This window comes from Thalia democratica, chromosome 7 (genome assembly GCF_965202585.1).
Source record: "Thalia democratica chromosome 7, ktThaDemo2.hap1.1, whole genome shotgun sequence".
In the NCBI taxonomy this organism is placed as follows: domain Eukaryota; kingdom Metazoa; phylum Chordata; class Thaliacea; order Salpida; family Salpidae; genus Thalia; species Thalia democratica.
In genome coordinates this window covers 52,027,851-52,042,723 of record NC_139171.1, presented here as the reverse complement: position 1 = coordinate 52,042,723, position 14,873 = coordinate 52,027,851, and the positions used below count along the sequence as shown (strand labels likewise).

Below are 14,873 nucleotides of genomic sequence, written 5' to 3'. Positions count from 1 at the left end.
TATATAGTTAGTTAGTTAGTTTATGATGCAACTAATTAACTCTTTCTATAATAAAAAACATCAGTCTCAAATTTTAATGCAACAATGAACTTTTTTGGAGAAAAGCGATTTTACATCATATGTAATATGTACTTTGTTAGTGAGCTGGTCAGGACACTTACTTCTTAAGTAATTTTAAACAAAAACTAAATTTTATTCTACAAATGTTTCATTCAACTTTACTTAAACTTTTTTAATGGGACTGTATATCTTCATTAGCTGTAACTTTTGAAAGCAACTTATGAGGTTAGAAATAATCTTATCTTTGTTGATCAATGGGTTTTTGCAACATGTTCAAATTGGTAAGTTTGAATGCTACCATTAGGACATCTACACAAACAGGCCACATTTTACACTAAAATATAATAATAAAAATTTCTTGTAAATAAGTATTAGCTTCAAAGTAAATAATTATTCTAAAAACTTAATCAAAAAACATTATGAAAGCAAGATTAAAATTTCAAATGTAACATATTTTTTTAAAATGCATGCTAGTTTAGGTGGGCAACTATTTAATTGGCTTGTCAGGTGTAGTAATGAGAAATGTTTCTATAAAATTAAAAACACTCTACAACAGCAAAATTTCAATGAAATAGTCATCAAATAACCATTTTTGTAACATACTAATCAAAATATGATTAAATCTCTAATAACTGTTTTCAAAAGCTAATTTTTTTAGCACACATTTTTTCGAACAAAAAACACATAGGGGCCAGTTGCAGAATTATGCTATTAGTCCTTTTTAGTTTGCTGAAAGCAGATCTGTTTACTTTTTAGCAAATTGTTCGTATTTCACACTAGGGAAACTTTTTATAATAAACTACAACGAAAAGCTAAAAAGTCGGAGCAATATATTCACTGAAAAGAATGGTAATCCGGTCCAGTCATCAAAATATACTACAGGAACAGAAAGTATGCTTCGTATTTTGCAAAATAAAAAACCTCACAGTACTAGATCTTTGTTTAGTTTAAAACGATTAATACGCAGACTAGAAATGTTTTTTTTGAAGAACCAATTTGTTAGCTAATTTCTCTGTACTTCATAACTTTTCTATCAATACAGAACTAAGAAAAATGTTTATTTAACACGAAAAAACGGTGAACTTCGTCAATAAAAAAAAAATCTGCTATCGAGTAACGCAACACTACAAACTTGCTTACATTAAATATATTTAAGTTGACAAGACTTTAAAAGGTATCCAAGAGGTGACTCGATGACCGAAATGTTCTTCGTGCACCATGTCTTAAGACCAAACATTTTAAGCGTCTTTTTTTTTCTTTTAATAAACTAAAATAATAAATAAAATAAGTTAATTGGTATAATTAAAAAAATTTAATTCATAAAAAGAAATACTAACATAAAAAAAAAAAATTAGTTTAGTACTAAAACTTTAAAACTACATCAATAAAAAAAAAATCAAATGGTAACAAGGCTGTTTAGTTTTTGTGGTTTCTAAAAAGATAAAAATTTTAAAATTTTAAAACTGTTAGATTACAGAAAAAGATTAACTTTTCTATATTTTTTGAATATGAAATTTTTCGGGTGTAAACAAATATCTGGAACTTAAAAAAAAAATTATAACGACAAACCAATGTAAACTTCTAAAATTTAAAAGAATATGGTGTGTATTAACTTTTATATATAAAAAAGAATTAAAAATATTTTAAACTTTTGATTTTGTCCTCAACAATAGCAAAAAAAACAATTATTTAACTGTTTAAAATTTATTCTCAATAAATATAAATCTTTTAAACGGTAAACAAAATCTGTTTAAAGCTTTTTATTTGACATTAAACTTGTTTTAACTTTTATTGATTAAATAAAACTCTAACATTAAAAAATTATATCATTAACAAAAAAAAAGTTTATCATTATAAATTATAAGTTGTTTTTTAGCTTTAAATGACTATGTTAGTCTAAAATTTCTAATGTAACAAATAGATAATGTAAACAGACACAAAAAGATTAACAGATAAAGTGTTAGTTTCCCTTCAAAATTGTTTTATTTATAATATAACTAATTATTATATTTTTAAGTTTATTTAAGCTTATGATTTTATTAACAAACTTTTTTTAATAATGTTTACATTTGAATAATAATAATTTTATTTTCCAAAAGAAAAGTACATAATTACTTTTTTTTTACTAAAACACTAAAATTTAAAAAAAATTACAAGCTCGTATAATTTAGCTAGAGTCTAGACCAGGGTTTCCCAACCTTTTTTTCAAATGGCCCCCTTTAAAGAAATAAAAAAAAGCTATGGTCCTCTTGAACAAAATTACTCAAAAAATTACCATTAAATCTAAGACGGTCTTAGTAAGACCTCTTTTTTTTGCTCTTCATCAACAACTTAAGAATATCTAGTGTAAATTTCAAAACTACCACTAAAAATACCTAAAACCTTTTTTTTTTGTTCATAAAAATTTTCAGACTATTTAGTGTAACATTCAAATTATGACCTCGTGGCAAATGTTAAAATGCTAATAGATACTATGGTAATTCAGCAATAAAGCGTATAAACTTTTGTTTGTTTTAAGTTAGCAATTTCACGCTCGAGTAAACAACGCAGTACTTTTTAACATGTTAGCCTCGTGCCCTCTCTTTTGCCCCTTTGCTACTAATGGCCCGCTGAGTATCTGTCATGGCCCACTTTGGGAAACCCTGGTCCAGACACTTAACCAGCGTCATTAAACCTAATCAGTACTCTTCGATATAAAGTAATTATTAATATACTTTAATCTTGGTTAGAAAAGTTTGTTTTTTAAGAAATAATAAGGTAGCTATGTATTCTACTTACGATTTATAAATATCAATTAAAATTAAGTGATGGAAAATTGTTTTGAATGTAATATGAAAACACACAACTTATTTTTAAACAAGTTTTATTTTTTTTTTTACTGTTAAGCTACTCAAAGCCTGAGTCTCAGACTTTCATTTTTATTTTTATCAATGTACCTAAGTTTTTCAATAGTAAGAACGTTGACTTTATTAATTTTAGCTTTTTTTTTTTCTTTTACCCCAACACAACAAACCGAACGTAGCATGATAAACCATACGGAGTTAACTAAAAGTTAAATATATATATTTTTCAGTTAGAAAACACTTTGTGAAAAATCAATTGTCAAATTAGTTTTTAAGTTAACATGAATACCAAAGGAAAACTTAAAATATATTTCTTTGGTGATAAGTAATGAGTAGTTAAACACTTATAAGTACAAATAAGCAGTTTTTCAAACATATTTAAAAGCTCTGAAGCTCGTAATGACGTCATAGAACTTGTCCTAGACAAGACATTAAAAGGTATCCGTGGTGTGCGACTCGATAACCGAAAGGTCCTAGGACCAAATATGTTGAGCGTCTTTTTTTTTCGTCAAACAAACTATACATAAACGAAAATATTGTTTGGTTCTTATATAAAATTTTAAAATAGATTTGTGAAAGCTATAAATGTGAAAGTCATAAATATGTTACAGCAGGGTTTTCAAATCTTTTTTTATCAGGCCCCTTTCAAAGAAGTTCAGATAAGTATGGTGCCCTCAATAAGGTTTTCCAAAACCTAAAGTTAAATACGCTTAAATAATTTTTATATATTTTTGCTTTACATCATCACCTCCAGAATATCTAGTTTAAATTTTAGCGCCTAAGGGACTATGTGACCCACTTTGCGATGCCCTGTTTTACAGATTTAACTTACAGTTACTGTAAGTAGTTTATACACGACAAAAATTATATATTTATATATTCCACCGCCTCAGTATATTTGAGTATATCATGTCAGTTGCGTGGTTTTAGGTTGAAAAATGCATAAGTATTTTAAAGTTTTGTACAAGTCGTAATATAAAAAAAAGGATACCATGATGTAGCTACATTAACGATTCTGCAAAGCTACCTTACTTTACCTTTTATAATTTGCGTCAAATAATAATTGAGGTGTATTCCGTTTTTAATGCATTTTTATATTTAAAAAAATGCAAAGTTATTTGTTTTGTTGTTTTTGTTAAATAGATTATTTATATTACTTGCATGCAATAAAATTAATATAACGTTAGTGTATTGTTAACAAAAAAAAATTATATATATTTAACTTTTTTAGTTTGCTGAACAATATACTATATTTTATCTACCTTTTACTAAATTAATAAATAGTAATATATCTTAATTCGTATGCATTTTAGTTTTCTTATATAACAAGACTTATCAGTATTTCAACGTTTTAACAATATTGTAAAATTTTTAAATACTTGATATCTAAAGTAGTACAATATCTAGATCTTAAGTTTGTTTTGTAAAAGATTTATTGTGAAATAATCACTAAACTGTTATATTTTTGTTTTTTATTTTAGTATCTAAAAATTTAAATAAATTATGATTTTTTTTGAACGATAAAAAAGCACTTAAAATATTTGTTCTAAGGACTTGGTGCACGAATAACCTTTCGGTTATTGAGTACTTATTATTCAGCTTAACGTCTTGTCTAGGACAAGACAGTTAAAAAAGTAATAAACTTTTAGCTTTGATAAATGCTTTTTTAAAACTTTTATATAAAGTACAAAATGCAACATTAAAATCATAGCTAAGTTATTTAGAATGTGTTGTTTCATGCTTAATTATTTTAATAAATAAATTGATAACTTTTAACAGAAACTTTTTAGTTTGTATTTTTATAGCTTATATAATTGGTAAGTATTCGAATGATAAATCTAGTTAAAAAAACTATATTCGATTAACTTTACCTTTAGTTATAAAAGTAATCAGTTTACTAGTGCAATCAAATGTTTAGTATTACTTTTTGTATAATAAAATAATGATTTTATTAACTTTTAGCAGTTACAATTATTTATTCAATTTTTATAACAAATTTAAATTTTTTCCTTTAGACTTTAAATTTTTTAACCTAAATCTTAAATTAAGCGTTAGATATTGAGCATAAAAAGGCTAACTATTTTGAACTATCTTAAGTGAAAACGGCTAAATTGTTTAGTTGAATTTAATTCTATTACTCAAAAAGTTTATAAACAAGTATTTTCTAACAAATCTAAAGTATAAATCAAGGTACAAACAAATCTAAAAAGTTATAGCCTTAAAAAAATTCCGAATAATTGTTCTAGTTCACATATAAAAAAAACTTAAATTTATCTTTTAAACCTAGATAGAAAACTACTTAATTGCCTGTAATACATTGCTGTTATATGAAAAAATCATTATTATTTTTTGATATGTTTAAAGCAAAGGATTTCAATAAAGGTTTAAAATGTGTTGCTTACCTTTTAAGTGATAGTTACTATTTTTTTTTGCATAGTAACTAAATGCGTACAAATCCTGAAAAAAAAAATCAAAAATTGTAACATTAAAGTTAGTTTTTTAGTAAATGAAGTTCTAATATTGTTTACTTACCGCTAACTGAAACAATAAACTACTTTATAAAGTTTAACTAACAAATTTATCTATACTAGTTTAAATTTGGTTAAGAGAAAAAACAAATATCATGGTAAATAAACAATCTAAAAGATGCTTAGCAACGATACAGTTTATTAAACAACAAAAAAAGCACTCCAAATATTTGGTCCTAGGACCTGGTGCATGAAGAACATTTTGGTTATTAAATTATATGATAATGTAATTATCGTTATCAATATATGATATAGTATGATATTAAATTGTCCATATTTAAATATAATTTACTGTTTTTGAAAAAAGGCAAAAAAAAATATTGCTCATTAACTTGGTAATTAAGAATACTTAAATATTTTTTATTCAAAACTAACAATAGCTTATACTAAATTAAACTTTTAAAAACAATAAATAACGAACTGAGGTGTAAAAAGCAACTAATCAGCGGTTCCCAACCTTTTTGATGCCCAGCACCCCTAAAATCTCTTAATTTGATCTCGCACCCCTAACACTATATGCTATAATTATTTAAAAATAGTTTGATTATGAAATCATTGATTTATTAATTAATAATTTCTTTTTTTAATTTTTATGGTAGTGTAGTATATTAACAAAAATAAAATACTTGGAAATTAAAAAACATAACAAACTATATTCGAACAAGTTTTATCTATTTATTATAAGGTAGAAAACATCAGAACGTTTAAAACGTTTTATAAGGTAGAAAACATTAGAAGTGAGGAAAAAGCACTAGAATAGTAGAATAGAAGTAATAAATATTAGGCTTAAACTTAAAACTAAACTTTTTATACATTTTGTTATGAATATATGTACTTAAAAAACAAAAATCAGCTGTTCTAAGTTAAGCTTATGTAATGTTTTATTTTCAAAACTATTAGCAGCTAGGAGGTTTCAAAATAATAAAGGTTTGAGTTAAGATTTAAAAAAGTTAAAAGATATTCAGTCTTAAATTGTCAAAAGATATGTATAAAAGCAAATACTAAAAAGATTGTATGCTTACAACATAAAAAGAAAAAAGTATATTGAAAAAGGTAAACGGTTTAAGTTCAAAAAAGAAATGAATAGAAATAAAGTTGATGCATTGAATACTTTTTGATCTATAAAAATTGGTTTCACTAAAGTTAAAAACAAGTTTTCTTAAATGGTATAACATACAGTTCCTGTTCTTAACAGTTAATAAAAAACCTGCTGAAGATACTAACTTTTATCTAAGTATTAAAATAAATATATATGCTAGCTTATAAACTGTTTTAAACAATTAATGGCCAGTTAAGAAAAAAAAATATTTAAAGAATAGATGATTAAAATTCACAGGTGTAAAACTCTAAGAAAGCTTTACTGAAATGTTAATTCTAAACTAACAGCTATTAAATGAAATTAGTAAAATGAATTTATGTACTTCTATAAAAGCGCTCTTGCTATATGACGTATTAACAAAATTAATTTATTCAGAAAAGTAGCGCCAACTTCTTGTTATAATAAAATGTACTTTTCAACTTTATAAACTTAATCAGAGAGTGAAATCTCCTTATTTATCATACAAAAATGAAAAGCCATCTCGCACCCCCAAGGGGTGCGAGCACCCCTGGTTGGGAACCCCTAAACTAAATAATGATTTTTTTAATTCTTGAAAACACAACAATTTAAGCTGAAATTTACCGGTCTAGCAAATGCTTATAACAATTTTACTAGCTTTATCTTTTATTTTAAAATAAAATTAAGTAAGCTCTTTTAAATGAGATATTTAACTTTAGTAAGTTTCAAACACTTTAAGATCTAACAAATTTTCTTTTAATTAGATGAATGTAGTAAACCCCATCTTTAACTTAAATAAGTTGTTATTAACAATTATTATACTAACTCTTTAAAAAAGATTTAACACAACTATTAAATGTTCATGTAACACTACCTTCAATAAAAAACAAAAAATTGCTTTTAAACTTAACAGCATTTTTATTAAACTTTCATCACACAACTAATATTTGTTTAATACTGTTTAGTTTTCTTTATTACTTTCAGAAGTTTTTAGTTTTAATTTTACCGTCTTGCAACTATAACACAACGTTTTTACACATTTCAAAAAGCAGACGACAGTAAGTAAACAGTCTTAAAGCGATGTATATTTAGCTATCTAACAGAGAAAATTGAGCAATATAAACTAATAAAATAGTTTTATACTGTGTTGTAAAACTTCTGCTATTTCAATAAATTTAATTGGTTATGAAAGTATTTCAAAATGTTCTTCTATCTACTTTTTATAATTTTTAGTTGTTCTTAGTTGATATAGTATACTAACTCTTTAAAAAAGATTTAACACAACTATTAAATGTTCATGTAACACTACCTTCAATTAAAAAAAAAATGTTTGGGCTTAAACTTTCTTCTGTCGCTAACAAGTTCAAAATTTGCAACCATGCAAATTTTTGAAAACAGAATTTATTTCATATGTTTACCATGCATTTCAAATGTTTTCATAAAATGTTTGTTTTATATGCTGTTTATTTGTGCAATATTTCTTAACTGGTAAATAATTAACGCAATGTGTTATTTCAGTTTAATTAGTTTAATTGGTAAGACATTTTATCGCTTTGTCTATTTTTCGACTGCTATGTCTTTTTGAAATTACTTACTTAGCGATTTTATTAGCTGTTTTATGCTTAGAATGTATCAAACCTTAATCTTAAAGTATAAGTTTTATTTTTATTTAGTAAAAATATTATTCTATAAAGACTGACGGTATTAATTGAGAAAGCTTTAAAGTTGGTTTAAATTGTTGCTAACTAAAAAGCTATTTATTTGTAAACAAAAATTTAAAAAGTGTTCACTAATGCAGTTATCTAAGTTAGCTTTTAATGTTATAATTTATATTGTAAAAAATCTGTTTTTTTTAAGTATTGTTTATAAAAAAAGAATCTAATATCGAATTTGTTTAGTTGCAATTTTTGGATTTGTACAAAAGTTTTTATTTTTTGAGAATTAGAAAAATTTACATATTTTTATCAAGTAAAATAGCATAGAAAATTAATGTTCAAGAAAATTTATTTCCACAGCAAAAGAGCGTCTGGCAAAACAAACATAAACAACGTGTTTGAGAAAAAATACAATAAAATTTAAATCTGCTTGGCGAAATTCTGTAAGGTAGTTAAATACTGCACAGTCTGTTAATACTCAATTCTCAGTTTTTATTAACACAGTTTAATTTATAGCTAAAATAAAAGAAAATAAAACATATAAAAGCTATTTTTACAGTTGCTTTGGTCAGTATGAGATTTAGAATTATTTAAAAGGTTTTTATACTAAATTCAATTACATTATTTTAGTTTATAACATAAAGCTATACAAGAGAGTTTTCATTAAATGAGCTAGCAATAAAAGTGTTTAGTCGAAGGAAAAGGCTATTAAACCAGGAAATTAGTTTTTTTCATTATTAAAAGTCGAATGTGCTTAAGTTGCTTTTATTGACTTTAATTTAGAAGATTTTTTTTTTAATCAATTCAACTTAAAATTTTCTAGAAATAGTGTTTTTTTTTTTGTTTAAAACTAGTACTAGCTTTTAATTCAACTATGAGCACTAACAACTTTTTAATTACTTTACTTTGTACAAAAATGTTAATAAATAGATATTTTATCAGTTAAAGTTTTTTTATTAAGTCTACTTTAACTAGTTTTACTGTTTGTAGATAACTTTTAACAAAAAAAACTTAAATGTTTTGAAAACAAAATAATTTTTTTTTATTTTTTGACAGTTCAACTTTGTTTTTAAATACTAATACTTTATTTACCACTCATAAAAAGAAAGTGTGTTTATTTAAATTGATCTTTAAAAATTTTAAGTACTTTTTTTGGTCTGTATGGTCGCTTAAAAGAATGTAGTAAGCACTGAAATGACTTGTTTGGTCAGACAACTATTTATAAAGCAAACAACCAAAAGTTTTCAAATTAATACTTTCACGTGCTTTAGAAAAAAAAAACATTATGAAAAAAAGAATCATCTTAAGTTTTTATAAACAGCGTATGAAGGATAATAAATATTTTTTTTAAGTTTAATAAACATTTTAAATTCAGTTTTGTTTGTATTGATTACAGGTTTTTTCTTTAATTTTACTTAATTTTAGATGTTTTTTAAAAGTCAATTAAGAACTTTATTTTTTTGCTGAAGTTGTTTCTATGTTATCAACTAAATCATTTATTTATATCATAGTCATTATACATAAAGCACAATTAAAATCAAAAAATATTAAATATATGTTTTTTTAAAATTCATTGTTTTAAAATGTTTAAAAAGCCAAAGTTGTTTTTATAAGATGTTTAATTTCAATTGTATAAATAAATATTATATTTTAACTTATGTTTTTCCGTAATCACAGTACAAACACACCGTGTTTTTCTTACTAAAAGTTTTTAAATTTAAATTATAGTTAAAAAGTTTTAATTGTTTTATTTTTATTTTCAACAGCCGCATATAACAGCACATGAAATCGTAATGCACGCAAACAACGTGTATTTTTGATATTTTGATATTTTTCTACAACCAGTAACTATTGGTAATATTAGAAACATTCATGATTTTTGATATATTTAAGTACAAAAACAAAACTGTATATCCGTAAAGCTTTTAAACTATGTATACTTATGAAAAAAAACACTTTTTTTAGGTATTTTTTAACTTTGAAATAAAGATGTCGGATCGCATGAGATTAGTGGATGAAGATTTTGAGGACGAACCACTGAACAGTGATCCGGATGTTTCATTACGTCATCGCAACAATGAGGTCATAAACAACATAACCACTAAAACGAAAAACATGGGTGAGTATTTTTTAAACTTTTAAACTTAAAAAATGTCTGATATTATAAAAATGCATATATACTGTAAAATGTAAGTACTAAACTCTTAAAAAAATTATTGATTGATAAATACATGATTGAAAAATATTCTAGTACGTAAAATAGTAGAAATTAACGCGAGTAAATTTACGTGAGATAAATAATTCATAACAAATTGCATGAATATATTGCGCAAAACAAAGTAAGTGGATACCAAACTGATTTTGTAAAATAAAAAAATATTAAAATGCTAGAGTTAAAAAATTGAAGCAGTTTTATGTTGCGATAGAAAAATTAAATATCTTCTTGCAACAAAAGGATAAAAAACTTATTTAAAAAGGTATTTTTGTAAGGTATCTTTTATGACTAATTAAGACAATTTTCAATCTTTCTAAATAATTGATGATTTACGATTAGTAGATAGTAATTTAAACTAAGATATTTTTATTTGTTATACATAATACTAAAACGTTAATAAATGTAATTCTTATAGTTGAATAAAAACTCAATCTAAAAACTATATACATTCTAAAATATACGAGACATATGAACAAAACGTATAGTTACTATGTATAGCTAACTCTGATTGTTAACTAATTTAAGAAAGGTAATTTTTTTTCATTAAGAGTAAAATCATTACTACTTACCAAAAATATATTTATAGTATTTTTGTTACTTTGATACATTTATGGTGCACAATTTTTAAAAAACTTAAGATAAGTTAGATGTATTAAAGAATATTTTTATTTTAAAATACACAGTCAAGAATCGCATCAAACTTAAAACAGTTATGAAAAGCTCTTATAAACTATTTTTTAGGAACTTAAAACTAATTAAATAGATATTTTTGAACAATCTAAAAAAGTTTATTGAAATTAAATATAAGCACAAAAAAAAACTTTTAAGATCAACATTTCATTTTCATGTACAACTTTTATTTCATTTAAATCTTCATATATTTAATACTGCATCTTACAGCTTTGTTTTACACAAACTTGAAAATGAGTACGAAGAAATTTACATACCAAAATCAAAAATACTTTTTTCATCATTTTTATAAAAACCAAATAAAAAATAAAGACACCACATTTTTATTTACAATCAGGCACGTTAGGCCGGTTGCTGGTTTTTATGATGTGCTGGTTACTAGTGATGGGTTTGATGCTGATATTTGTCCACTTCGTAGCCAAGCACACTCTTAACAGCCAGCTTGTCATGGCGGTTGCCATGGGAATCGGTTGGATCTCAGTTTCCAATCTGATGTGTTTCACATGTTTCTTTGTTGACAGAGTTAAAGTGAGTGAAAAGTTTAAAAGTTATAGATTAAATAACAATGAAAAAATTGAATCTAAAAAGAATTGGTAATGCTAAACTTTCAAAAATATGGTTTTAATTATAATAACAGAATATAATTTTTTTCTCTAAATATTTTATACTCTTTTGTTAAGATGTTGAAAAGCTTGAGTTTATAGAAGAGTTTAAAGCTTTTAGTGCATGGTTTAGATTCTGTGGTCAAACCAATGTTATTTTTTTATTGTATTCGAATTATGTTTATAAAAAATGTTCAGTCTTCATTATTTTATGAAACAAAGTTAAAGCAAACTAAAATACTGCTTTTTTTGAATTCGTAAAACGTAAATAAAACTTTTATCAATTTTTAATACTAGGCCAGAAATAAATTTTACTAAGCAAAATACCCTTTTTTTAAACTTAGTTTTAAAACAATTTACAAGTACCTGATAATACATTGATAGCTTAACGTTTGCTGTAATAAGTTTAAGATTTTAAAAATTATTTGAAACCTTAAGTTCAAAAATGTTTAGAAAACATTAGAATAAAATATACAAATTGTGTATACTTTTACCAATTAAAGTTGTTTTAAACCTCATGCTGTTAATAACAGTTTTCTAAATTGCTAAGAGTATAAAATTAATACATCAGTTCCTTCTTAATTGTTTTACCGTAGTCGAAATTTATTTTTTATTATTTCAGGTAGCATCGCGTGGCCAGCAAGTATTAACTTATAAATTAATTAGTTTTTCGAGAAAGGCTTAGTCTTACATCGAATAAATTAAAAAAAGGAATTGTTGTTTATTAAATATTTTTTAGTTACTCGAAACAGAAAATTTACGTGACAAGTTCTTTTTATGTTTTTGTGTTATATATTTTTTTAAAATTGTTTCAAACTATTTTCATCAAAGGTTGCATCGGGCGGACAGCAAATAGAGACCACGGTACCGCTGGCCCTAATGGGGATAGGTGGGTGGCTTGGGGGTTGGCTGGGGGTGTGCTTCACCGTGTACAAGCCACCTGGCGGAAGTAAGTTTGCCGGGTTTTTCGGCAAGGCGCTGTTGTGCACCGCGTTCGGCATCGCTATTGACGTGTTTGTGATCCTGAGGATCGTTCTACCGCACAGGGATGAAGTGGAGTCGATGTTGAACTCTGATTAGTAAAAATGCTACTCGCTTATAACGGTTAAAAGTTTAAATTGTTTTGACAGTACCGTTTGAACAATTGTGATTAGTTAAAACTTTGTAAAAAAATATTTGCATTTATGATGTTTATTAAAACATTTAAAACTGATAGTTACATAAAAACTAAACAAAAATAGAAACTTTATTTGTATCTTAACTTTTAAGTACTATTTAAAAAAAAAATTTATTTAACATATTTTATTATTTTATTATTATATTTTATTTTTATTTTTGTATTTAGCCTCAAGAAATATTTCTTTAATTCAATTGAAATAAGCTGCAATAAAATTATTAGCTTTGAGAACAAAATGAGTTATTTAAAGTTGTTACATAATTTATAAATTGTAAAACAGTTTTAGTTAAAACCAAAAAAGGTGTTGAAAAAAAAATTTGATAACACATTGCTTAGCTGCTTTCAATTTATATTTGAACGTAAAAGTCGAACTAAAAAATACAAACTTTTTTTATCAAACCAAATACACTTTTAATTATCTATTTTGAATTTGAAATACCTTGTGTTCGTTGCTATTTTATATTGTGTCTCTTTAAACTGATATTTTTTCTAAAAGAAACAAATACGAAAACTAAAAGAAATAAAAAAGCAAAAATCAATAGTACAAAATTATTTAAAGTAAAGTTATAGAATATGGTTATTTTTACTCTTTTTTATTAATTTCTATTATAACTGTTCTTGGAGTTATTGACTTATAAATATAACTTTACTGAAACTAAAAGTGTTTTCAAAAAATTTAAACATGATTTTAAAAATAGACTACAAACAAGTTTAACTATAAAAATTAAAAATTATATATTTTCTGAAGTTTTGATTAAAGTATTATTTTATACACAAAGTATTTTCCTTCACGTGTTTTGTTTATTTTCTCTCTTTCTGCGTAATTTGCAAATAGCAGCAATGATTGCCAATATGAAAGCAAATGCAGCGCACACTGAAATAACGATGATCTTTCGCACTTGACTTTTGTATTCAATCGGTGTTTTTGCGTGTATTAATACTAAAACTTCCAAGATTTTTTCAGGAAAGTTTCTACTTTCAATTATCTTCAGTTTCCCTTTGATCACTCTACTCCTTCTTAATTGCTAGAAGAGTTAACATGATTTAAAAAAATATATAAAGTAACTTAAAAGTATAATTAGTTAATATGGTTTTAAATACAAAAATTAAAACATGCCCTAGTTTGATTATTTAAAAAAAAACTTTAAATGACGTTTAGTTCAAACCTTGTGTTCTAGTTTTCATTTATTTTTATCGAGTTTTTAAACTTATAACCACGAAATTAAGTCAAACTTACTGTTATATTTGTTATTCTAACTATTTGATCATGACTTTCACTTAACTTATCCATTTTCAATTGAAGAATTTCTCTGTCACTAGTATCATCTGTTTTATGTGTTAAACTTAAAAAGATTAAGGGTTTGTACTTTTTTTTTCTTTTAGTTAGAATAAAATAAATGTGAAAATGTATTACACACGGTTTAATAAACTTAGTTTCATACTTTAAAAGAAAAGCTATTAAAAAACAAAAAAACAGTATTAAAAAGTTTTATTTGACTTTCAAAATACCTGGTTCGAAAAATATTGAGTCTGCATTCGGCTGTGACTTGAACACAAACTGACATTCGTTGTTTGTGAACCCGAAAACCCAAGAACATACTAATGTATTTTCATATGTTCTTGGCGGATCTACAGGAAAAAAACAACAATAAACTACTTTTATAAACCACGTCTTTTACAACCTAGGCAGTAGGTGTACAAATATACTTTAGAATTTGTAAACTTCAATATAATTACAAAAAAAAAGTACTCACACAACACTTTAATAGTCCTAGCTGACGATATTCCCTTGTTTGAGTTGTTCACCAGTTTCGTGTAAACCGACTCAGGTTGGCACGATATTTTTTTGTTGTCGTAATATAAAGTGATTGGTTGAACAACGTACCTATTTTCTTTCTGAAATTTAAAACATTTAGCTAGCTATGTATTTGATTTTAGTTCAAAGCATTTAGAAAAAGTCTGCGTTATTAAATAAAGTTTTAAAAAGTAAGAGAAATTACTTTAAGAAATATATTAATACTGTAAATTTAATACATATACAAATAG

The 14,873-nt window shown here is 24.7% G+C and overlaps 1 protein-coding gene across 1 annotated transcript; it reads left to right on the top strand.

Annotated features, from left to right (window-relative positions):
- The first annotated feature begins 10,115 nt into the window (after positions 1-10,115).
- On the top strand, positions 10,116-12,906 carry LOC145840909 (uncharacterized). The gene is made up of 3 exons (XM_082948261.1): positions 10,116-10,262; positions 11,386-11,576; positions 12,482-12,906. The coding sequence occupies exons 1-3, from the start codon at positions 10,133-10,135 to the stop codon at positions 12,728-12,730; spliced, it is 570 nt and encodes a 189-aa protein (XP_082804387.1). The 5' UTR covers positions 10,116-10,132; the 3' UTR covers positions 12,731-12,906.
- The last annotated feature ends 1,967 nt before the right edge of the window (positions 12,907-14,873 follow it).

Coding starts and splice junctions, on each gene's coding strand:
- LOC145840909 (XM_082948261.1), top strand. CDS start 10,133: ATGTCGGATCGCATGAGATTAGTGGATGAAGATTTTGAGGACGAACCA. Junction 10,263..11,385: donor CACTAAAACGAAAAACATGG/GTGAGTATTTTT, acceptor ATTTACAATCAG/GCACGTTAGGCCGGTTGCTG. Junction 11,577..12,481: donor TCTTTGTTGACAGAGTTAAA/GTGAGTGAAAAG, acceptor TTTTCATCAAAG/GTTGCATCGGGCGGACAGCA.